At 45.7% G+C, this 23,789-nt stretch overlaps 3 protein-coding genes across 6 annotated transcripts; 1 reads left to right on the top strand and 2 right to left on the bottom strand.

Moving 5' to 3' along the window:
* LOC8080185 (probable cellulose synthase A catalytic subunit 5 [UDP-forming]) lies at positions 981-7,062 on the bottom strand. The gene is made up of 14 exons (XM_002466092.2): positions 6,437-7,062; positions 6,126-6,321; positions 5,806-6,014; positions 5,592-5,694; positions 5,322-5,487; positions 4,673-4,939; positions 4,234-4,579; positions 4,005-4,142; positions 3,774-3,899; positions 3,470-3,682; positions 3,082-3,376; positions 2,796-2,992; positions 2,357-2,707; positions 981-2,259 (listed from the first exon to the last, which is right to left on the bottom strand). Exons 1-14 carry the CDS (start codon positions 6,515-6,517, stop codon positions 1,675-1,677), a joined length of 3,273 nt encoding a protein of 1,090 aa, XP_002466137.1. The 5' UTR covers positions 6,518-7,062; the 3' UTR covers positions 981-1,674.
* On the bottom strand, positions 11,607-17,304 carry LOC8080186 (disease resistance protein RGA2). 4 transcript variants are annotated; one of them, XM_002466093.2, is made up of 4 exons: positions 16,846-17,304; positions 15,222-16,467; positions 12,259-14,475; positions 11,607-12,062 (listed from the first exon to the last, which is right to left on the bottom strand). In XM_002466093.2, the coding sequence occupies exons 2-3, from the start codon at positions 16,314-16,316 to the stop codon at positions 12,268-12,270; spliced, it is 3,303 nt and encodes a 1,100-aa protein (XP_002466138.1). In that variant the 5' UTR covers positions 16,317-16,467; positions 16,846-17,304; the 3' UTR covers positions 11,607-12,062; positions 12,259-12,267. The 4 variants fall into 4 exon arrangements, with proteins under 4 accessions (XP_002466138.1, XP_021306752.1, XP_021306751.1 ...); XM_021451077.1 differs by having other exon boundaries at positions 15,222-15,664; positions 16,846-17,301; XM_021451076.1 differs by lacking the exon at positions 16,846-17,304 and having other exon boundaries at positions 11,607-12,056; positions 15,222-16,839.
* Positions 19,446-23,738, top strand: LOC8080187 (mRNA-decapping enzyme-like protein). Its single transcript, XM_002463519.2, has 8 exons — positions 19,446-19,781; positions 19,878-19,918; positions 20,664-20,713; positions 21,182-21,326; positions 21,723-21,776; positions 22,289-22,412; positions 22,528-23,046; positions 23,336-23,738. The coding sequence occupies exons 1-8, from the start codon at positions 19,584-19,586 to the stop codon at positions 23,384-23,386; spliced, it is 1,182 nt and encodes a 393-aa protein (XP_002463564.1). The 5' UTR covers positions 19,446-19,583; the 3' UTR covers positions 23,387-23,738.

Below are 23,789 nucleotides of genomic sequence, written 5' to 3' on the forward strand. Positions count from 1 at the left end.
TACCGCCATTACCAGCACCACCAGTCCACTACCACATGAGGACATCACATATTGGCCAGTAATAAAGCTGCAATCTGCTCTGCTGGAAGAGGAGCAGAAAGACCTTGAGCCTTGTTTAGTTCACCTCGAAATCCAAAAAGTTTTCAAGATTCTCTGTCACATTGAATCTTGTGGCACATACATGAAGCATTAAATATAGACGAAAATAAAAACTAATCACACAGTTTGACTGTAAATCGCGAGACAAATCTTTTGATCTTAGTTAGTATATGATTGAACAATATTTACCACAAACAAACGAAAGTGCTACAGTTCCGAAAACTTTCAGTTTTCGGAACTAAACAAGGCCCAAGAGAATGGACATGTGCTACAGATACAGAGCAAGGACGGCGTCCTGTTCCACAAACAGCAATTGCCTTGCCTTGCCGACATTTTAAGTAGGCCTTGTTTAGTTCCAAAAAATTTTGTAAAATTTTTCAGATTTCTAGTCACATTGAATCTTTAGACACATGCATGAAGTACTAAATATAGACAAAAATAAAAACTAATTGCACAGTTTGGTCGGAATTGACGAGACAAATCTTTTGAGTCTAGTCCATGATTGGACAATATTTGTCAAATACAAACGAAAAAGCTACAGTGTCCATTTTGCAAAATATTTTGGAACTCAATAAGGCCGTACTATCGACAAATGAACCTACAATCTAGGTCATGTTTAGATGTGAAAAGTTTTTAGATTTCTCTACTTTAGCACTTACGTTTGTTTGTGGCAAATATTATCCAATCATAAACTAACTAAGATCAAAAGATTTGTTTCGCGATTTACAGGTAAACTATGCAATTAGTTTTTTTTATCTATATTTAGTACTTCATGCATGTACCGAAAGATTCGATGTGACGGAGAACTTAAAAACTTTTTGGTTTTTGGGATGAACTAAACAAGGCCCTAGTCATAGTGGTGAGAGGAGAGAAACCTAGTCAACAGCAACGATTCGAATCGATTCTTTACTCATGCAGCTGATCACCAAAACAAAATGGCACATTTACAAATTACATCACTGGACGAAGCTGCTACATCACTAGACACCCGCTAATGGAGGAGTCTTGTGTCCTAGTAAGGAGAAATGCACCAGAATGAGGAGCAAGGGAAGGAATGCACAGGCCCTTTCCTTCAATGGGGCAGGGCGAGCAAAGGTATACTCACTCATCACTACTACATAAATAAATAAACAAACAAACAATGTGCATGCATCTCTTCCTCTGCATACATCTGTTCCGTCCTGCCTTATTGAGATAGATGATAAACAACAACTTTGCAGATGTAGAGCAGTTCATACTCAAACAACTTTCTGTTCGGCTCACCGATTAAGTATCCATCCAAAACTAATAAAGAATGCTGAACAATTGAACTCAGGCATCGATTGATTGGTCTCGATCGATCTTCTCTAGTATATTCGTGGCCGAACTGCACAAGGTTGTCGCAGCCTCCGTTTTGCCCAATATTGCAGTCATGAGGCTGAGCTACCACCACCATGGAACAAAAGAAATGCAAAGATTTTTTTTCTCTCCCCGTGTTTCTATCTACAGAGGAAAAAATGAAAAAAAATATGGGCACACATCTGCAAAATTACTTCTTCGACAACACACTGATGGGGAACTCCACATGCTGACCTCCTAGTTGCAATCCAAACCGCATTCCTCCAACAGGGGACCATCATCCTTCGCAAGGAAAGGATCTATCCGGACCCAGAGCAGCGAGAAGATTGAAGCCAAGAGGATGGACCAGACAATGACAATTGTTGGCGTTCTGTTCTGCCTCCCAACCAGACCCTTGAGGAATGGGTAAAGATGGACAATCACCCAAAATGCAAAGAAGAGCTTCCCGAACAGGGGCCCCCATGATTCATATCCATTGTTGATTGCATTGGAAACGCCAGCTACTACTCCAATGAAATTCAGTAGAAGCAGGGTGGTCGGAGGTATCAGAAGGGTTGTCCATTTGAATGTGTACAGCTCTGAGAACTCCTCGTCGTCTCCACCCTTGGATGTCACAGTGAAGCTCGTGTCTACACCAGCTATGACCTTGAGGAGTCCTTGGAACACAGCAAAGAGATGTGAAGACACACCGCCAATGACCCAAAACTGCTCATTTCTCCACCAATCATCGATGCCTACACCACTCCATCTCATTTCCAGGATGCTCGTAGCAAAAATGCAGATAAAAAGTGACATGAACCAGAGGCTGGCAACATTGTTAAGCTGCACGATAGGAGAATGATAGTAATCGTAAGGTGTCATAATCTTCCACAAGTTCAACACCATAATACAATAGAATTAGAGACTGAAAAAATGGTACCTCTGGCGTGATAAATTGCCCTGTCAGCAAGCAGATGGCAGGCAATGTGCAATAGGCCAAGAGCGGGATAGATGTCCAAGGGTATACGATGGAGTTAATGTATGAAAACCTTTCCAGGCACTTTAATCCACCACCATACCCATACCAAAGAGGGCAGTGGTTGCTGAAGAAAATTTCAATTGAACCAAGAGCCCACCGAAGAACCTGGTGAAGACGATCGGAAAGATTGAGAGGTGCAGAACCTTTGAAAGCGGCCCGTTTAGGTATGCAGTAAATTGACCGCCAACCATGGCAGTGCATCTTAAACCCAGTAAGAATATCTTCTGTAACTGATCCATAAATCCAACCAATCTGTAACGAAACATATGATTCAGTATGTGATACTTATTCTGACCAATACAACCAACAAACAGAAACAACAAACATGCTGCACACTTACATCTTTTCCCCAATCTGTCTTGTCTTCATAGCCGCAACTGATGACATGTATAGCTTCCTTCAGAAGAGAAGCTGGACTGGCACTCTTCAGGGTTCCACCATTCTCAAGAAGTGTGGATGCAACAAAAACTGAAGACTGGCCAAATTTCTTTTCCAACTTTTGTTGATTTACAATACTAGCCTTTTCATTTTCAGCTCCTACGGGAAACATTGCAAGGTTAGGCATTAAGGATGCTTGTAGTACGGGGAAAAACAGAGAAGGTTTCCTATTGGAGGTTACGTGGTACCTGGAGCAGCTTCATCAATTTCACCAAGAGCATACGCAGGGGCTTGGTTTTCCTTTTTCTTAAAAAGTTTCTTTATCTTCTCAAATTTAGGTTTAGAGGTCTTAGTCTTCTTCTTGGTCTTCCTGTTACCAAAACAGCAACAGCAAATGCACCACTTTGGCCAGCAGTTGCAAGTCCTTGATGGTGGCTTCTTTGTTTTGGGTGCGTCATAGCCATATAATGCCTGCCTCCTGAAGACACATCCTGTACCAACGTAAATGGGGCCTTGGATACCATCCAAACCTTTCATGTTGATCTGCATGAATGAAACATTAGGGAAATTGCATTTAAGTTCATTCTCTCATGTTAGACGAGAGAGCTTATTAGAAATTTTGATGACAGATCTTACATCGAAAAAGACAACATTTCTGTTAGCATATCGATCATGACGATCAATCCCATCGAATCTTTGAGGAAACTGCACATAGCAAACTTTCTTTCCAAGCAAAGGATCCATCATAAAACACATTGCTTCCTTTATAGCCTTACTATTATTGATGTAGTGATCACAATCCAAGTTCAGCAAATAAGGTGCATTAGTTAGTACAGCAGAGACTCGGACCTGTGGAAGAGCCAAAAACAGGAACAAGAAACTCATGTTATGCATATACAGGCCATAGTGACAGAAAATGCATCAACCAAAGCATACTTACCAATGCATTCATAGCACCAGCCTTCTTATGATGGTCATAGCCTGGCCGTTTTTCTCTTGAAACGTAAACCAATCGAGGCAGCTCATTTCCTTCCACGTCATGGCCACCACTTTGACCAAGAAAAACCTATTGGTAGAGAAATTTGAAATATTTTTATGTGGCACGGTGAAGGGGAAAAAACATAAAACATCCCACCACATGCACTGTTAATTCATAATTGTCAAACCATACCTGAATCATTCCAGGATGATCACGAACATTGTTTCCAGGCCATGGTGTCCCATCCTGCATTGTCCATCCTTCCTCAGGTACCTTTTGGGCTTTAGCAACCAAGGCATTGATTCTAACCTTGAATTCCTCGTACTCTCTCTGGAAAAATAATAAGATGCACTAAATTAGCATAAGACTTGCCACATAAAGGACTGTAGCAAGGGATAACAAAAAAGTACAAATAATGCACCTTCATTGCTCTCCGTTCTCTAACGAAGTTTGGCGCCACCTTGTCTTTCAGGTAGTCTATCTTCTGTTGGAAATACCACTCTGGAGCACGAGGCTCAAGGCTATACCTTTTGCAGAAAGGAACCCATTTCTTTGCAAATTCAGATGTTTCAGACAATGCTTCAAATGTCAGCATGGCAGCACCATCATCAGAAACATAGCATGAAACCTTATCAACTGGATAATCCACCGAAAGGATAGATAGAACAGTATTTGCTGTGACTAATGGAGGTTCCTTCAAGGGATCAACCGTACTGACAAAGAAATCAATAGGGGCGAGTTGAGAAGGCTGCCCTTCCTTGTCAAACCTATCGAGACAAGAAATCCACAACAATAAAAAAATCAGCAAAGATGAGAGGAGGCAAGTAATATCAGGTGACAGCAGGAAGCAAGTAACCAACCTCAAAGTCAGCCGGTCAAGATAGGTTTCCCTCTCGATAGGAAACCACTTTGGAAACTGATCAAGAATCCAAGACATGGCAAACCAAATTTCACAGATCACAGATATGAGCCATAAAGCAAATGCATCAGGCACCGGATGCATCACTCGGTAGTGGAAGAAGAACCCCAAAACCACTAGCCGAATTATGATAATCATCCTATAGGGGTTGATTTGGCTTGAAGGAAGCGGAATCTTTCTGGACAATGGCTGTCTAGCTTCATCCATTCTGGCAAGAAAAAAAAAACAAGAAACATTTGGTGTTTGAGTCCAGTAAAAAATTTTGCATAGAGATGAACAAAATATCTAACTAAGAAAATAGCATATGGACAGTTTTTCCATCAAGTCAGAGATACAAGTACACAGAAAGCAAAACAAATTCAACTGTTTTCTTCAAATTCTTCCGAAGTCCTTTTTTTAAGTCTTCACTGAGTACAGTTATAGCACCTGTTCAAAGAATTCTTACTAGCAAGTTGATAGGTTACTTATATTTTTCGTGGTAACTGGGCCAGGTTATAAAATTTCAAAGTTGACCAATCCACTGTAGTACAAAATAGCATGACAGCTAGGAGCCAGCTAATATAGAAGTCAGCCAAGTTTCAGGGCCATACAGTGGTAGATCTGCATCATCGCCATCATCGTTACCACCACCGTCGTTCCTCGCCTGGTGCATCCTCTCCTGCTTCTGCTTCCAGCTCTCCATCCTCTCCTTCCACGCTACACTGCCGTAGCCATATGCGGCGAGATCCTTGGAAGGGTCCATAGACCTTGGTTGCACTGCAGGTCGCGCAAGCCGTTAATTGATTGATAGTACTGTATTGTAGTATTCAGGAGGTAACCATGGCAGCTGGACGGTAGCTGATGACGTTCAGAACACGCACCAGGAAGGTTGGGATCCGCGTACGGAAGAGGGTGAATCCTCTTCCCACCACCACCCATGAACGAGGGCACAAGTGCGTGCTGCTCCGGCGGGATGTCATCGACCTGGAAGCAGAAGAAGCAAGCAATTCAATTCAGCACTTGAAGTCCGTGGAGGAGGAGGGGGAGCAGGGGGAGCAATGCAATTGCAAGCGGCGTGGGTGGGTTTTGCGGTACCATCTGTCCGTTGGTGAGGAGAGGAACATTAGGGATGGGCTGGAATGGTTGCGGCACGCCGTCGAGGTCGGCGCCGCGGCCGTAGCTCATGTGGGCGTGGAGCATGGACTCGGCGACGTACTGGGAGTCGTGCTTGTCGCTCCAGTTGAACTCGTTCTCCAGGTCGTCGACGCCGTCCTCCTCCTCGTCCCCGGGCACGCGCGCGCACCCTGCAAACAAACACAAAGAGTCAGGACTGCTGAGGACGCGAGCGGCGGCGGGGGAGACGGGACGGGAGGCCGAGAATTGCGAATGCGGGAGGTGGGAAGGGGGGGACTTGCCCTTGAGGCGCTTGAAGCGGGTCTTGCACTGGGGGCAGTTCTGCGTGCCCTCGCGTCGCTCGTACTCGTAGCAGTCCCGGCAGATGGGGAAGGCGCACTCGTTGCAGGCCACGAAGGGCTCCCCGTCCGGGTTGCGCCCCACGTCGTCGCCGCAAATCTGGCACACCTGGCCGTTCCGCTGGTCCATCGGCTTCGGCTGCAACGAAGGAAGCAAAGCAAGCAGAGGGAATCAGCGGCGGGGAACGAGGAACGGCGGGAGGGAGGAGGAACCGAGCAGAGCGAGGCGAGGTGCGGCAGAAGGGTGGACGTACCCCTGGCTCGCCATCGCGGCGGATGACGACGAGCTCGTTCCGGTTGTGCGAGCCGGCGACCAGCCCGGCGCTGGCCTCCATCCCCCTCGCCCTACCAGATCTCCAGATCTCGGGGCGGGCCGCGGGCGCGTGCGGCGGCGGCGGCGGCGGCGGGTGCTTGGGGGAAGGGAATGGAACGGGAGTGAAGCGAAGAGGGAGGGCTTGTGCTAGCTTGTTGTGCTCCGGCTGGGGGGGCTTTTTCCTTTGTTGCGTTGCGCGCGGCGCGCTTCGCTGCCCGTGTCCCCTCCCGTTCCCGTGTGGGGCTTTTGGCTCTTCCTTCTCGGTGGACTGGTGGGTGGGGGTGGGGCTGGCTGGCTGGCGCCTGGGAGGAGAGGACGGACGGAGGAGGGAGGCCGAAGGGGCAAGCAACAAAATGCGACGCGCTAGGCGCTACTGCTACTGCTTGCCCTCCCACGCACAGCTCATCGGCACCACCACCGTGTCTCCCTCCCTCACATGCGCACGCCCGCCGCTGTCCCTCTCGCTTCCCTCTGGTTTTGTTTTGGTGCTACTCGCCTCGTCTGGCCTGGACGCTAGTAGTGCCTGCTGGTGCTGGTGCCGGTGCTGGTAATGGACTGTGGACTACCACCACCACCACCACGCACCCCTCTCTTTCTACGATTCTCGCTTCCCTCGAGCTCGATCAACCATGGGCCATGGCGTGGTACCGTGCCCGTTAATACCTTGCTTGCGAGCTGTGAGCCGTGACCACGGCTCAACCACCACCTCTTTCTTCTCTTGCCTTCTAGGAGCGTGCCAAATCAGATGAGCCTAGCTTAGATATCGGTGGTACGTGTTTTATTATTATTATAAAAAAGTTAGAGTAAAATGATTAGAGGAGAGAGGTGTGTGAGTGTCGGTGACACGACCGGACGACTGTTGACTCTACTGTCTCTACAGATACGGTGAACGGTGTCTGTCTGCGGTCTGCCTGCCTGTGGTTAGTTAGGATGTCTGCTTAGCAAAGTTTGTTTTTTTTTGGCCTTGTTTAGTTCCCGAACAATTTTACAAATTTTTTCAGATTTCTCGTCACATCAAATCTTTAGATACATGTATTAAATATTAAATATAGACAAAAATAAAAACTAATTGCACAGTTTGGTCGAAATTGACGAGACGAATCTTTTGAGCCTAGGTAGTCCATGATTGGACAATATTTGTTAAATACAAACGAAAGAGCTACAGTGTCGATTTTGCAAAATATTTTGGAACTAAACAAGGCCTTGATGGAACTTAGCAAAGTTTGTTACGGCCTGCCTGACAGAGCACAAAACGGTCTTTTTGTTCATTCTCATCCACTCACACTGGAGTACTACATCACTATACAGACTTTCCACTTAATTATTTTATTTATTTACATATTATTAAGAAAAGCTTCAAAAATGGAGTGCGGAGGAAAAGGAGTATCGTGTACGTCTAGTCCAGGTATGTATATTTTTCTTTGTCTGGAAACAAAAAATGCAGTGTGCCAACGGGACGAAAGGTACGCGCTAACTAACGAGCAGGAAAACAAACAAAACAAATAAAATAAAAACAATTCAGGCAGGGGCAGCAGGCTAAAGGAACATAAAGTCGGTAGGTGAGGTGTTATTAGCAGCCCAGCAGCGCGTGTTTACTCATTTGTTTCTTGGCCCCCTTTCTCCCCCAAAACCTTTTTCCCTCCCTTTATCCATCCATCTTCTTCTTTCTTTTTTGTGTCGTGTGTGGCACAAGAATGGAGACGAGAGGAGGAGCGTGATCATGCCATCTTTCCCCCTAATCTTTTTCCCTAATTTAGCGGCAGACAATGAAATAATTATGATGAGGGTTTGTTAGTTTATTATTAAATTAGGATTAGGATAGGACATGGGGGCCCCGGCAGGTGTCGCTGTCCGTGGGCCCGTACCACGGAGAGAGAGTGGATTAATTAGGCCCTGTTTAGTTCTCCACCAAAATTTTTTTCATCCATCCCATCGAATCTTTAAACACATGCATGACACATTAAATGTAGACAAAAAAATAAACTAATTACACAGTTTGGTTGAAAATCGCGAGACGAATCTTTTAAGCCTAGTTAGTATATGATTAGTCTTAAGTGCTACAGTAACCTACATGTGCTAATGACAGATTAATTATGCTTAATAGATTTGTCTTGCAGTTTCCTGACGAGCTATGTAATTTGTTTTTTTATTAGTTTTCAAAAACCCCTTCCGACATCCTTCCGACATATTCGATGTGACACCCAAAAATTTTTCATCTCTAATCTAAACAGGCCCTTATTGCACGACGATGGCGTCCGACCAACCCGGTTAGTTTTCTTCGATTCATGCCTCCATCTCCATGTGTGCTGCTCTCTCTGGGTCTGGGTGCAGTCCTTTGAGAGGCCCACCTGGCAGTGATGAATTTCTTGTGCAGGCTTAAGTGACGAGCCGTCTCTGGGTCTGGGTGCCGTTATAGAAGGTTGGAGAAAGTAGATGACGTGTCGTGTCATTAGCAAATGCAGGTAGCTAGCGGGCTAACATTAGCGGCTGCCTGCAGAACAATGAACAATTCCAGTCCATAGCTACCCCCTTTGGCTGCAACTGCAAGATCTTCTTGTAGCTAACCTAGCTAGCTCTCCCTGATAGTGATAATGATATAGTACTAGTCGTATTACTAGTAGTACGTATATTGAAAGAAGTCGCGGCCCAGTGGCTGGACGAAGGAGACATGGCCGATTCGAACGCATTCACTCGTCCCCGTTTGTCGTTACACCCATGTGACGCCATTAGTCCCGCATTGAAAGCCATTAGCGACCCCAGGTCCGTAAAACACTTCGTTTCGTTTCTGCCACTCCTCCCGTTGACCGAGTCGGTCGAGGCGGCAGAGCCAACGCCGGACGACCGGACTGGAGTCCGGCCCTTAGCAGCCGGTACGGGAACATAGGCACGTTCCCCGTTCCGAGAACTTCGTTTCGAAACGTGGAACGCGAACATCATGAAACATCGTTCTCAAATACGGTGGAACACGAATTATATATAGGAGCAATCATAGGAACGTCAGTCTCTAGCGACTATAGAACTTCGTGGTTTGTGTGCATACTGCGTCGTGCCCGTCCGTGAGCGGTCGGCAAAAAATCTAGATGGTGATTGACTCATTGGCCTAGACCTGCAATGAGCCTTAAGGTTGGAGTTGGACAGCCCTAAATGAAACAAAAATACAATAGTAAACTATATCACGCTAGGAATCAAACTTATTTGGTTCAAAACAACACGTAAAACTACCTGAGCCAACCACTACGTCCCAAACACGTTCCTTTAGAAAGTGGAACGTGTTCCGCAACTTAAAGGAACGAGACGAAGCTATATACCCCCTATATTCTATAGTTTATGAGAATATCGTACTGCGTATCATGTTCCCGTACCACGCTGCTAAGGTCCGGCCACTGTGCTACGGCCGGGGGCGTTGAAGAGGCGAGAGCCGCCGGCCGGCAGGGGCACAGGGGGCCAGCTAGCGGTCTAGTGACGAACGGACGTGCATGCGGTGTCGCCCGGTGGTGCTGCCACGACGGCGAACCCGAACCCCGGTGCGCGTACGTACGTGCAGTGCAGGGTAAATCCCAACCACCAGCGCAGGCACGCGCGCAACGAAGCGTTCGTCGTGCCGTGTGCATGTCTCCTGTTGTCTCTCGCGCCATTTCACCATCACAATTCACACCCTCGCTTTCTCGCGCTGGCTGAGTCATCGAGTGGCCTGCTGGACTCACAGGCGGCATGCACTACACGGTGCTGCCGACACTGGCGCTCGCCAGGGGGACGTTCTGATGGCCATCATCTGCAGCATAAATGAGTTGATTGGATTTCTTATGGTGTATTTTTCTAAATTTTTTCAAGATTTAATGGAGCTACATTTTTAGTAGTAAACGACATGCCACGTGCTGTACCCCTCCAGGCCTCCACACTCCAGCGAGGAGGTTGACGACGACGAGCAAGTGGGGTGGTGGCCATTGGCCTCTCTCTCTCTCTCTCCGTGTCTCCGGCTAGATCTCCGCACTGGATGCTGTCCTACTGCTGTTAGCATGTTTTGTTACACTTTTGTCGTGGCGCGGGAGCCTGAGCGCGGAGCACGGGGATCCAATTACGACGGAGGTGAGGTGACGACGACATCATCCGCCATCGCCGGATTCCTCTTCTTCCTCCAATCCTCCCCCACGCGGAACGCGTTCCCTGGACTGGAGGAGCGACGGGACGATCCGAGTCACGAGTCCACGGAATGGAAGCAACAAGCAACAGACTAATGACATCATTTCTTTACTTGTGGTACGTCGATCGAATCCTTGCTTCCTTCATCAACGCGTACTGTGTACTGTTCCAGCAGCTGGAGCTAGCTAGCTAGGATGAGCGCCGTGTATGATGATGAACATTGAAAAAACCATCATCCTCCCCCAGTTCCAGCTAGATTGATCTCATCTGATCCGACCTGATCCTCCGTTCGTGTAGAGACTGGGCCCCACGCCGAGATTTTTTTGTATAAAAAAACTAATTGACTCCATTATCTACTGGCTTGCTTCTCTCTCTCAAGCATCAGGATATATATGTCGCTTGATGCTACATTAGGATTATTTTGTCTATATATATAGGATTTGCTAGAGTAAATAAATAAAATTATAAAAAACAAAGACGCATGAGTCGCATGGAGCATTCTGCCACCGTGTTACTTTTTATACATGTGGTGTATATACCTGCGTGCATGACCTCACTTATACAGTAATCAAGCCCTGTTCTTGATCCGAAAATCTCTCGCCAAGAAAGTCAATTTGGCTGTCCAAAGGCGGCGGCTTCATCCAGCTCTGCCACTGGAAGAAGCTAGCACAGCCGAGCATGCCCAAAAAGAACTAAAATAGAATCAACATTCTAAGTACATCTGTCCCCAAGATCAGCTAACGCATGAGTTACTTTGTCACTTTCTCATGGTTTGTATTTCACCGTGTAAGCTACAAACTCCGATGCTAACAACATTTTTCCTTTCCAAACCAGACCGCCTGAACCAGATAGATCAAATGTTGTGAAGTCAGGGACTCTTTAATTTCACCATCAGCACTGGATGGTTTTGCTATATATCTTGATATATATGGTATGTCTACATTCGTAGCTTTTACTAGATATATAGTATATCTAAAAAATTCAAAACAACTTATATTTTGGAATGGGTGGAGTCACATTAATAAAACAAACAAATTCACCGTGAAATATATTTTCCCTCACGAGCTTAATATATAAAACATAGATGGTCAACAAAATGGAAGATGAAGCTTAATATATCTAGAGCTCATCTGGTAGACTCTGGCGAGGAACACAAAAATCCTCTACTACATAATTCAGGGATCCAGACAAGGAAAAAAAGTTTCTAACATTCTACTACCTAATTCCATAAACCAAAAAAAAAATCAATTCTAGCAAAGGAATGAAAATTAGTTTCTCTCTTCCGTACGTACCATCCGGTTCGATGGAATGGAACAAAATGATTCCCTCTCTCTTATAGCAATCTGAAGCTTCACTTCCATTTGACATTTTCTTGCGTTCTTTCTGCAATATTCCTCTTGTATTCCTCGTCACCTTCTCGTCTTCATCTTTGCAGGAAAAGAAAAGTAAGAACAGGAAAACATAAATGAGTTCAAATTGGCAAACAGATCCTTTCAGACTACAACGTCTGCATGACTATTATATCTGGTCTAAGTACATTCTTAGCGGCCAGGGGCAAAACAGAACATGTTGAAAGCTGAAATGTGCATGATCAAAACAATGAAGCTATATATATGTACGTACCTGCGGACTTCAGAACAAGTGCGCATAAAAAGAATATGGCTCCTTGGTGTAGTCCATATAGCCCTTTAACCCATCTTCTGGTGCTTCCATGGCAAACACCTTCATGCGCTGGACATGCTGGACCTTCCCCCATTCAGGGGTGTCATACTGCAATGATATCAGCTTGAACAGGCTGGGCCTGCAATGTACATTCAATTTGCTTAGCTCTGCCTCTTGCAAGTATGTTGGCAGCGTCTCAGTGCACAAATCCATCCACGCAGCTGTTCTGAGTGACGGCAGATTCTCTAGTAGCTTCAGCATTGGGCAACTGCAGATGGTGATCTTGTGCAGCCTTGGGCAGCTGCTGACACTCTCTAGCATTGGGTTGTCCCATAACTTGAGCTCAGTGAGGGAAGGGAAGCTCTCTACGGTGACCAGGTTCAGCACATTTCTTAGGTCCAAGAGCGTCAGCTGAGTTGCATGGCGTGAGAGTCCAGGAGGAAGACGATGCAGTTTGCAGCCATCGATCGTAAGCCCCTCCAGAGCAGGCATTGCCGGTATCTGCTGCTCCCAGTCCCACTCTGTCCATCCTGACATGCCCTCGAAACCCAGTGCAGTCAGCTTGGGAAATGCAAAGCCAGTACCACGAGAGATAAGACTAGCAGGCAACTGCCTACTCATGATCAAGTCTGTCACTACTCCTGCTGCTGCATTGTCCTGGCCATCGATTGAGGGAGTGAGGACGAAACCATGCCCAATACATTGGATGGCCGGAGCTTGATCGACCCAGAGGTAGTCCAAGAAGGGGAGCTGGCCCAGTCCATATGGCAGCTCGTCGCAACACAAGTAGCCCTCCAGGACCAACCGCCTTAAGCCACGGAATAAGGCTGGCATCATCCAGGCCCACTGTGGTAAGCCCAACCCATAGTAACCTTTGATGACAAGTTCTTCTATGCAGGTAGGAGGACATAGGTTACCCAACACTTGCTCAGCTCGGTCTTGCTCCTCCCTGCTGATGTTGCCTCGTTTGAGCTCTCCGTTGTCTCCGAGCTGACTTGCAAATCTCATGTTCAGCTCTTCTAGGTGCTCTTTGTTGCAAAGCTTTGCTCTAGCAGCCACTGAACCTGAAGGTGCCTTCTCCAAACCTATTATATCTAGGAATCTGAGCTTTGTCAGAGGCCCTAACTCTTCCAAGCTACACCAACCTTCTGCGCCATCATCCGAATGGGTTGGAAAGCCCGCCATTATGACCAGATCTCTCAGCTTTCCAAAACCACGAGGAACTGAGCTTATCTTGGTGCCTCTAATGTGGAGTAGCCTTAGCTTCCGTAGCTTCAAGATGCTATCAGGAAGCCGTGAGATGTTGCTACACATCACAAACTCAATGCCTTGCAAAAACTGAAGATCTCCTATGACTTCAGGGATCGTGGAAATGCTTGTAGCGCGAAGGCTCAAGCGTCTCAAATGTTTGAGGTGGCTTATGGAGTCTGGCAGCTCATCAAGATTTACATTATCTAGATACAATACTCTTAGGCATGATGAAAGGTTGCTCCATAACTCCTTTGAATTAACCACAGTGCTTCCGAATAACATCAGTGTTCTAAGGGATACCTGTTTTCGCAGAATGCCGGGCTCTACCACCTTGTTTGAAATAGATAGGCGACGGATCTTTGGAGCAGCAGCAAGAGCGATATTGGCATCCTGGCCCTCACCAACAAGGACCCCTTCATGTTTTGTTATGTACTGGGCAAAGGAGCGGATGACATCATGCATGGTGCATGCTGACTGACCGTAGGCCCCTTTCTTCGGTTCTAAGAGGTTCCTTGAGACCAACTCTCTGTAGTGCTTTAGCCCCACATCTTCAAATAGCTCTGATGACGCTGTCGTTTTGTTGTTCACGTATTCTTCTGAGATCCAGAGATTGACTATATCTTCGCGTCTGATCGGTTCATTTGTAGGGAAAAGTGAGCAGTATACAAAGCATTGTTTCAAGTCTGGAGGCAAGTCCGCATAACTCAAGTAGACAGCCTTGTTGATATCATCGTCGATTCCTGATATCGACCATGCGAAGTGGTCACGGACATGCTCCCAAGCATCTCTTGTTTTTCTGATGTGGAACAAGTGCCCTCCAAGCACCTTAATTGCCAGCGGCAATCCCTGGCATTTTTCCACAATCATCATCCCAACATCCTTTAATAATCCATCAACCTCAACTTCATCAATTTCATCAGACACTACCTGTCATAAAAATGTGTCATGTTAGAGGATGCAACAGAGGAGAGTGCCTAGGAATATAAAGAGTTTTTAGTTTGTCCCAAATTAAACTATTTTAAGTTTAACCAAACCTTTCAAAGAATAATACTTTTTACAGTACCAAATGAGTATAAGTACATCTACAAAGAAATTTTATATTGGATGTCAAAATAATAAATACTATATTGGCCGGTTCACGCCACAAAGACCAAAATTTGGTAGATATCATTATAAAATTACAGTTAATTGTGAGACATGATAAAAATATTTTATTCACTTTTTAAATCCATGGAGAGAAAAATGGTAGTAAATGTTATTTTTTTGCCCTATGAGAAAAACAAACCCAACTTTCCAACGGTGCCTTATATCTGTTCAGGTTCACAAAGCCGTTCTTCAGCTTCTCCTACCAAACAACTATTTTGTAACAACTTCTCCCTAGAAGTCACCAAAACCATACTCCCACATGCTCATGAACGCTGGTGAAGCTAAATATACTAGCTTCTCCTAGCTCCCTCTCTGCTATCTTTCATGAGAAACTGTTTTACCAAACATTTTTCAAAAACAGCTTCAACTTCAAGTGAAGCTGCTCATAGAACCGAAGAAAAAAATTATTTCAGTAGTGAAACTGAGTTATACCAAACAGCTCTTCTTAATCTCAAATCACTACAATATACGATAGTGCAACTGAATTTATTTTTTATAGGAAAAATAAATAGGTAAAAATTACTGACCTGCTTTTTTAGTAGGACCCAAGCATCATCGCCTTCTAGCTTGCCAACTCGGTGGAGATGGCGCGCATTCATTTTGCGAGCGACGACTTCATTTCTAGTGGTCACCAACACTCGACTCCCCGGTGCAGCAGCGTCTGCAAGCGGTGCTCTAAGAAGGCCACTCCACACGTCCTCGCTCCACACATCATCCATCACCACTAGCAGCTTTTTTCGCCGCGCCGCCTGCTTCAGAGCACATTCCAGCAGGGCCCTGCTGTCACTCGCGGCGCTGCCACCACCGCCATAGCTGCCGCCATGAAGTGCGGCAACGACGTTCCGTAGGACACTAAGATGGTCAACTCCCTTGTTGATGCTCAGCCATATCCGCTCATCAAAGCTCTGCTCCACCTTGCCGTCGTTGAACACCATCCTGGCAAGGGTGGTCTTGCCGATGCCGCCGGCACCTGTGATAACAGCGGAGACAGTGACATTGCCGCTGCTGGTTCTGTGGGCATCAGTGTCCACCTCCTGCAGAAGCAGGGCGATGAGGTCCCGCGCGTCTTTCTCGACCTTGTCGCCCACGACACCAGATCGGACGATGCTGTCCGACGAGCCCAACAAAGAGCTTGCAGCAGCTCTGTTGGTGGAGTGAAGAATGGAAGAGTGGAGCTCCCGGACGATGAACCCAAAGCGGGAGCTCCTATCCGCGATGTCGCGCAGCCGTTTGTTGAGCGCCTTGATCTTCCTCCCGATCTCATGTGCGGCGACGGGGCTGTGGAAGCAAAAGATGTTGAAGCACCTTGAAGAAGCAGTTCTGCTTGGAGCTGCTATGGGATCCTCCTCTCCACCACCAGGACCCTCCATGATCTGGCAGAGGTCGAGGATGTCGTCGACGTCGTACATGGCATCCTTGAGCTCCCTGACCCACCTCTCCACAGCATTGCTTCGGATGCGTGCCATCTCAGCATCCTCCATTATGGCACTCAGGTCGCCGAGCATCGTTTCGAGCTTGGTGATCTCGCCAGGGATGCCGAGGAGCATCTCCACCTCCTCCTTCGCTATGCCCATCAGGATGCCGGCCAGCTTGGCCGCGAATGCACCCAGCACCACCGCCATGGTCAGGAGGAAGTGGTAGCTTGTTACCTAGCTAGCAGCAGCGAAACAAGAGGAGGAACAGGTTTGTGCTCCAGCTCCAGCTCCAGCTGACCAGCTCCACTCTCTGCTGACTTGGGAGGGAGACGACGTTCTATATACAAGCAAGAGTGGACTGCTGGATGCAAGATTACAATACGGACACATACATGAGACCGTGAGAGTGATGTTCAACGCATAGGGCCACGCAACAGCCATGTTTATCGGCCTGTAGTCAGAACGTAAAGATCGAGGAAGTCTTTCTACTCATCACCCCGGAAGGGCGGAAGAGCACGTGGACTGCCAGTGCTCTCCTCTCTAGCGATGTCAACGGGAAATTTCCCGTAAGGGAACACCACCCCATCCCCGTCCCCGAGGATTCTATACGGGTCCCCGTCCCCGACGAAGGCATGGGGTATGCTCAACTGAAGGAGGAAGCCGGCGGCCAAAGAAAAACGAATATATAAAAAAAAAAACTAGATCGGAGGTTGTAGCGGGACCACAGGAGTATCACCTTCTCTGTGTAGGGAATCAGCTCGCCGGAAGCTCATTGGCTCGGTGGCGTTGAGGATCCCCGAGCACCCACCGGCGGGCGGCGGCCGACCAATCCTGCATCTGCATCCAACTGGCGGACGTCGGTGCTTGGATGGGAGATAGTGTAGGGGCGGGCGACGGCAGTTGGGTCATGGGTGAGAGATGGGAGGGTCGGCGGCCGGCGGTCGCGCTTGAGCAGCCGGGATCTGGCAGAGGGTGGCGCTTGGGAACGGGACTGCGAAGTGACGGAGAGATGACCAGTGGAGATTTTTTAGATGAGACGGAATGGACGGATGGATGGAGTTCTACCTCAAATTCACGGTCTCAAATTGACGGTTAGATACATCGATGAACTTCTTCTCTCTAGTTCCTTTCTATTTTCTCGAACCATACATGAGATGGAATGATACTTAATTAGCTGGGTAAATTTGACCCGTCTCCTAGGGAAATTTCTTAGGATAAGGTCTTGTTTAGTTCCAAATTTTTTTGCAAAATAGGAATAGTAACACTTTCGTTTGTATTTGACAAATATTGTCCAATCATAAACTAACTAGATTCAAAAGATTCGTCTCGTCAATTCCGACCAAACTGTGCAATTAATTTTTATTTTCATCTATATTTAATACTCCATGCATGCGTCTAAAGATTTGATGTGACGGGAAATTTGAAAAATTTTGCAATTTTTTTTTTAACTAAACAAGGCCTACATTGTTACAATCTTTGGCCCCATATTTCGTCTCATGTAATGCCATGTAAATTTTTTGTCGATACAGAGAAAAGAGATAAGAGAAGAGCACGAAGCAACACCTCGTAAAGCTAATAGGAATATGAGACAAGTATTGTACTATTGTTTATGTGTAAATTAAAGAATTATGAGTTACCATGAGACAATTTAAAGACAACAATTGCACATATTGTGTATTAAGTTCTCTTAAAATTACATGACGCTATACGAAATCATCTATGAGACAACACAAATATACTTTGCCCTTGTACGAAATAAGAGGTCAAGGCCTAATAGGGTCCTGGCGACGCTTCACTGACATTTCTACATAGTCCGTACAATCAATATCGACTAATGACAATATTTTGTACTAGCAAATAAACACCAAAATGGGTTGATAAAGATTTTTGAATAACTTTAAACTAGGCGTTGTATGATAGAGTTTGATTTTAGAAAAAAAACAGAAACTAGTTCGTAATTTCTATGGTAAAACAATTTCCTCAGATTAAAAGAGAACGCATTGTTTTTCATGTATTTCTATTTTTCCAACTCTTTAGATACTTGTAGTATGATTTAGCTCCCTGAACTTTCAACTTAATTTGAGTTAATTGTCTTGACGTGGCGCTATATTCATAAAATCACCAACAAAAACATCCAACGCGTAAAAACACATTTGATTCAAAAAGTTGAGGACAAGGGGTCCAAAGAAATGATTTTGTAGTTTAGGGAGCAAAATCAGAACTGTATAGTTGATGGAGGTAAATTGAACTTTTCACTTATATAAGGCCGTGGACAATTTTATACATACTAGATGGCCCTTTGAATTAGGTAGAAAGCCATTTTCTTATTTAGGGCTCGTTCGGTTGATCCGGTTTAGGTCCCTGGAATGATTTCAGATGGTTTTGCTTCATTAATTTACATAGTTTTGATAAGCTGGAATGGTTTCTGGACCAAAATCATAGCAACCGAACGCAGCCTTATTGGAAAACTCACATAGGCCCGTTGAACAGCCCATCAGGCTGAAAGTGCATACTGGGCTTTCGCTCTTCCCAGGCCTTCACTGATCACACTGGACCAAACCCCGTCAGCCCTACTCGGCAACTCGCCTCAGACATCACAACGGCACTCCTTAGACTGTCTCCAATAACAAGACCTAAATACGAGACCTATCGGGTGGTTTGAGTCGTGTACAGTTAAAAGGTCACGGACCTAAAACATTGTCTATTCCAACAGAGAACCCAAAAGGCGTGGCCCAGTTTCTCCTCTTCCTCCATCGGGTGCTGCCTTGCTCCTCCGTCTTCGTCTTCTCCACGGCCGGCCACCGAGCAGCGAGCTCCGGCGCGAGATCTGGCGGTTTCCATGGTGGCAGTGAAGGTGTATTCGGCAACCACGGCGGCGGCGACGACGCAGCGGCGGCGGCGGCGGCGCAGCAGAAGCTAGGGAAAGCCGCGTCACAGGCGTGGCGGGCGGTGGTGGAGTGGATCGGCTTCCTCCTCCAGGTCCTGCTCTAGATCCTCCGAGGCACGTCCTCGTACACCTAGCTCCTATCCTTCGTTGGCTTCTACAACCTTCATGTACTGGCTCAGCACCCCACAGCCATGTGCGAGAGATTTGCGTCGTTCCTCTTGCGAGACGCTTTTTGCGTTTCGTTTCAGCCGGTACCTAAAATGGGTCCTTTGTTTGGGTCTTCTATTGGAGCATGTTTTTGGACAGGCAAAATACTGTGCACAACCTATTTTGTGTTTGGGTTATATTGTTGGAGACAGTCTTACCGTGTCGCTGCTTGTGGGGTCGCATGCAAGAGTCACTGACCACTGGATCCAAAAGATCAGCTGCCACAACAGCGGTGTACACGCTGCAAAGCCATTCCCGTTCCCGGTTCTACAGACACAGACACAGAGCAGCGCTGCACAACTATCTCCAATCCCGTCCAGAAACCCGCGCTGAGAAAAACCTCACGGCAACTAGGGTTCCCGGCGAGGGCGCGCGCGTCCATGGCGCGGAGCAGGCGCGGCGGCTTCGGCGGCGGCGGCGGCAACGTGAAGGTGACGCCGAACCTGGCGTGGGACCGGGAGGGGACGCGGATGCTCAACCTCAGCGTGCTGCGGCGACTCGACCCCGGCGTCGCCGACATCCTCATCACCGCCGCGCACGTCGTCGCGTACAGCTTCGACGAGGGCCAGGGGGAGTGGGTACGCTGTCGTACCGGATCCCCTGCACTCTCCCGTTCGATTTAGCTCTGTTGCAATTGCGAGCCCTGATTTTGTGCGCGCGCGTGTCTGCTGCAGACCCGGAAGCCTGTGGAGGGGTCGCTCTTCGTCGTCAAGAGGTTTGTGCAGTCATCCTGTGTCCTCATCAATGGACTCGTGCTGATTTCGTCCATCGCTATTGTTTGTGCCTTGCACTTGGCGTCGGTTTGGTTGTTGGATGGATGCCTAGAATTCGTAGCTACTGTACTTCAATGCTGCTGTGTAGGAAACGTAGTATGATTATCTTCTGCCTGTTGTTCCTGCTGCTCTTGAAACAGCAATGTCATTTCAGTGCAAGTGATTCAAGTACACATGTTATTTTGCATTGTTGGCTTGTTGCTACCACATTGATGTGCCTTTTGCGGTAACCGCTATTGGTCACATGTTGGTATTGTTATTGGTTGATTTATACACTATTATTTGCAGTTGATAAACATAGTGCACACCTATACTGGGTCACGTTTTTTGCGGACTATATACTATCTACTAATCTACTGATTCGGCAGTGTATGTTTCTGAAATGTATCAGGGTAAACACAGATTATTTTCCTAGACAACATAGGCCACCAAGGAATATGTCCAGTAACATTTTCTTTCCATGCAACTGTAGCTTTGTCTGTTTATTTTTTTAGTAAAGTATGTCATGACAGTTTCATCATGTAATTTCGTGTTGTTCAGTATTCAATTAGTGACATTGTTGATGCTCTGGCATACTTGTAGTTATTTTAAATTCTGATGAAGATATTGGCTCTATCAACCACGAAGAGTACAGGTCACCTTGTTTTATCCTGTTTACTTTGCAATAATAAGCATTTATTCTTGTAGGAACACCCAGCCCAGATTCCAATTTATCATCATGAATCGTATAAACACAGGTATGCTTTCACAGCTACTTTATTGAACACACACTTGTGCAAATTCACCCTAGTTGAACATAAGAAATGTTGAAACAGATCATAGATTGAGCACTTGGCGATGAAATACAAATATCAGTACATAATTTAGTTAAGAGGCTTCACCACTGGCCTTTCGAGCTAAGTTAAACTATCAAATGTTTCACTCACAATATATTCACTGGGGAACGTGATAACTTAGGCATCATAAGAGCTCCATTATTGAAAATTGATTCCTCTTAGGTTTACACTTGTGGCTGTTTGTGGCATTGCACAAACAGAAACAGAAACAGAAACAATGTTTGCTCATTCATCTGACAACTTTACCAATCATAATTCTGTGTTGATTAAGCGAAATGTGGCTATTCAATTTCCATTTTCCAATGGTACCAACGTCAGTGATGTTATTTCTTATATGTGAATTTTATGTTGCCTTTTCTCCTAGAACAGAAAATCTAGTCGAAGATCTCTTGACGAGTTTTGAGGTTGAGGTGCAAAGCCCCTACTTGATGTACCGTAATGCTGCTGATGAAATCATTGGAATTTGGTTCTATGATCCACAGGAATGTCAAGAAGTTGCACATCTTTTTAGCAGGTAACTATTTGATCTGTTCCTTTCAATTTCATCCACACTGGTATGTGGTATCATCCACCCCGTTTTGTACTGTCCTTTCTAGGTAGATGCACCAATTATGCAATTGCAGCCTTGGCTAATCTCATATTGCGTTCCACTTCTGTGCTAATATTATTCTCTTTTAAGATGAGACTAAATAACAATTTAATCTGTTCCTTTCAGTCTCATCTACACTGGTCAGACATTTAAATGTTTAATCAATACATCCTGACTCGTACTAACTCTAGTCCACTTTTGAATTATAGTTCCTTATGTGTGCCAACTTGGTGTTATAGAAGGGGAAGGGCAAGACAAGATCTTGCAAGTTTTATGTACTTTTCTTTATTAATTCTGATTAGCCTCACATTCAATGTATAGGATAGCATATGCATATTCAAGGGCGTCACCCAAGACAAATCTTTCTTCCAAAAGGTATACCAGATTTGCATGCACTCCTGTTTTCGTTGGAAAGAAGGCTGTACCTGATTTTTTTTATGTCAGGAGTTGCTATGTTTACTTGTTATATTTTTGTGTCCCCATTTTCATTTTACTAATCATTTCTAATTTCATGCTCAGTATTTTCTCTTCACATATGGTCGTTGATAAAAGTCGGGTTGCTGTTTTAGTCATATGCTAACTACAATCATCTCTTTCAGGAAGTATGATTATTGCAGTAGATACTCATACAAAAGTATCAAAATAATTTTGGCATTAAAGCCCTTTTAGGCCATGAGGTTTACTAACCACGTTGATTATTAGACTTTTCAAAAAAAAGAGGGACGAACATTGAGTTGCTTGAATATATTATTGAAAAATAAAGAGAAAATACAAAATAGTGTGAGTGTGACTTTTAGTTGAATTGATCCCCTTGAACTCAAAATGTCACCACCTACAGTTGGCTAGGTGTTATGTTGAAACTATCTCTCCTACTATGTCTGTTACAGTGTATTTGAAGAACCAGAAGCAGCATCTGGGCCATATGCTCTACCTGTAGTTGAAGATACTCTACAACAGCCACCTACCACGGATGATGACGATGTTGAAGAGTTCTTCCTAACCCCTTCGAAGGTAAGGAAACTTCCCTTCTATTTCTCGGATAGCTGTAGTTTAATTTTAATGTTGTTCATATTTATTATGATCGTTTGCAATCTTAATTAACCATTACATGAATTTCCTCAAACAGGCGGCCACATGTGTACATACAATTGGTGGAACAGGCGCAGTACAACCAAACCAATCTTTCAGGGCTATCCCTTCTCCAGGTCATGGATCACATAATTCTACTGCAGCACACTCTTCTTCCCTGCACAGTCTGCTTCCTTCACGAACTTCATCAGTTACTCTGAGGGCCTTTGATGTTCATAGACCCAATAGCTCTACCACCATTCAGCCTACAAGTCTTTTAGATTCAAAACCACCACTACTTGCACCGATGGCTACTACGCAGTCAACAGTAGCTAAAGCTGCTTCGTCACTGCCTACTGTTCCTCCACTTCATCCTCCCTTTGCTGATCAGCAACCAAAAAGTGCTCCCTTGCTCCACCCCTTTTCACTACCCCCTGTGCCCCCTGTTCCACCATATGGCATGCCCTTGCTTCAACCATTCCCACCTCCTAATCCGCTGCCATTGCTTACCCCAGCATCTTATAGCCAGGTGGTAACAAGAGAGCAAGTAGGCGCTGCACTGCTGAGGCTTGCACAGGTATTCTCACTTCCTTGGACTCTGCTCGTTGCCAGTGCATAGTATTTTTGAGAGTTCGCAGTCAACTGAGGCTTGTTATTCTACAAGGATTTTTTTTTCTAGACCAATCTAATTATTTCTACAAGGATAGTTTTGTGCCAATCTAATTATTTCTACAAGGATAGTTTTGTGCACAGCCTTTCTGGACAGGGATAATTTTGTATTGCGTTTTCACAAACATGTCTGTTAAACAAAGCTCAACACATCTCCCCTGTGAAACTTCTGCTGAGACTAACATTTCTTTTGGCAGAATGATAATTTCATCGACATGGTTTACCGGGAGATGGCTAAGAGACCGTAACCATGAAGAGAACATGGTGGTGTGTCTGCGGCAGCTGCTTAGGTGTCTCATCTTTTGCCTTTTGCCCAGCCTTTTTGGACACATCTGTGGAATGTGGTGGCTGCGGTTTAACAGCACTGTTTGAGTTGTAGTCTGATATATCAAATGCAGAGGCCAATGGGTTTTAAACAACTTTTGTAGTTTGAGCCGTTGTGTGGGAATGGGAATGTTCCCGGGTATACAACTTGCTGCTTGCGCAGCTGGCAGCTGCACCCAACATCTGAGGTGAGGCGGTGAGCTCGTGTATAATTTTATCCGAGTTTACATTCTACTTTGTGAAATCAAAATCTGTCTGTTTAGTTCAGTATTTTTATGCCTGTTCAGTATTCTGAAGGAAGCTGACAGTTGGTCGAGGGTATGGATG

This window comes from Sorghum bicolor, chromosome 1 (genome assembly GCF_000003195.3).
Source record: "Sorghum bicolor cultivar BTx623 chromosome 1, Sorghum_bicolor_NCBIv3, whole genome shotgun sequence".
NCBI classification, from domain to species: Eukaryota; Viridiplantae; Streptophyta; class Magnoliopsida; order Poales; family Poaceae; genus Sorghum; species Sorghum bicolor.

Excerpts from the sequence above, each read along its gene's own strand:
- LOC8080185 (XM_002466092.2), bottom strand. The coding sequence starts at position 6,517 with ATGGAGGCCAGCGCCGGGCTGGTCGCCGGCTCGCACAACCGGAACGAG. Across the intron at positions 4,580-4,672 it reads CTTGACCGGCTGACTTTGAG|GTTTGACAAGGAAGGGCAGC; the intron begins GTTGGTTACTTG and ends TTGTCTCGATAG. Across the intron at positions 2,708-2,795 it reads AGACAGATTGGGGAAAAGAT|ATTGGTTGGATTTATGGATC; the intron begins GTAAGTGTGCAG and ends GTTTCGTTACAG.
- LOC8080186 (XM_002466093.2), bottom strand. The coding sequence starts at position 16,316 with ATGGCGGTGGTGCTGGGTGCATTCGCGGCCAAGCTGGCCGGCATCCTG. Across the intron at positions 14,476-15,221 it reads GGGTCCTACTAAAAAAGCAG|GTAGTGTCTGATGAAATTGA; the intron begins GTCAGTAATTTT and ends TTTTTATGACAG.
- LOC8080187 (XM_002463519.2), top strand. The coding sequence starts at position 19,584 with ATGGCGCGGAGCAGGCGCGGCGGCTTCGGCGGCGGCGGCGGCAACGTG. Across the intron at positions 19,919-20,663 it reads TCGCTCTTCGTCGTCAAGAG|GAACACCCAGCCCAGATTCC; the intron begins GTTTGTGCAGTC and ends TTATTCTTGTAG. Across the intron at positions 22,413-22,527 it reads TCTTCCTAACCCCTTCGAAG|GCGGCCACATGTGTACATAC; the intron begins GTAAGGAAACTT and ends TTCCTCAAACAG.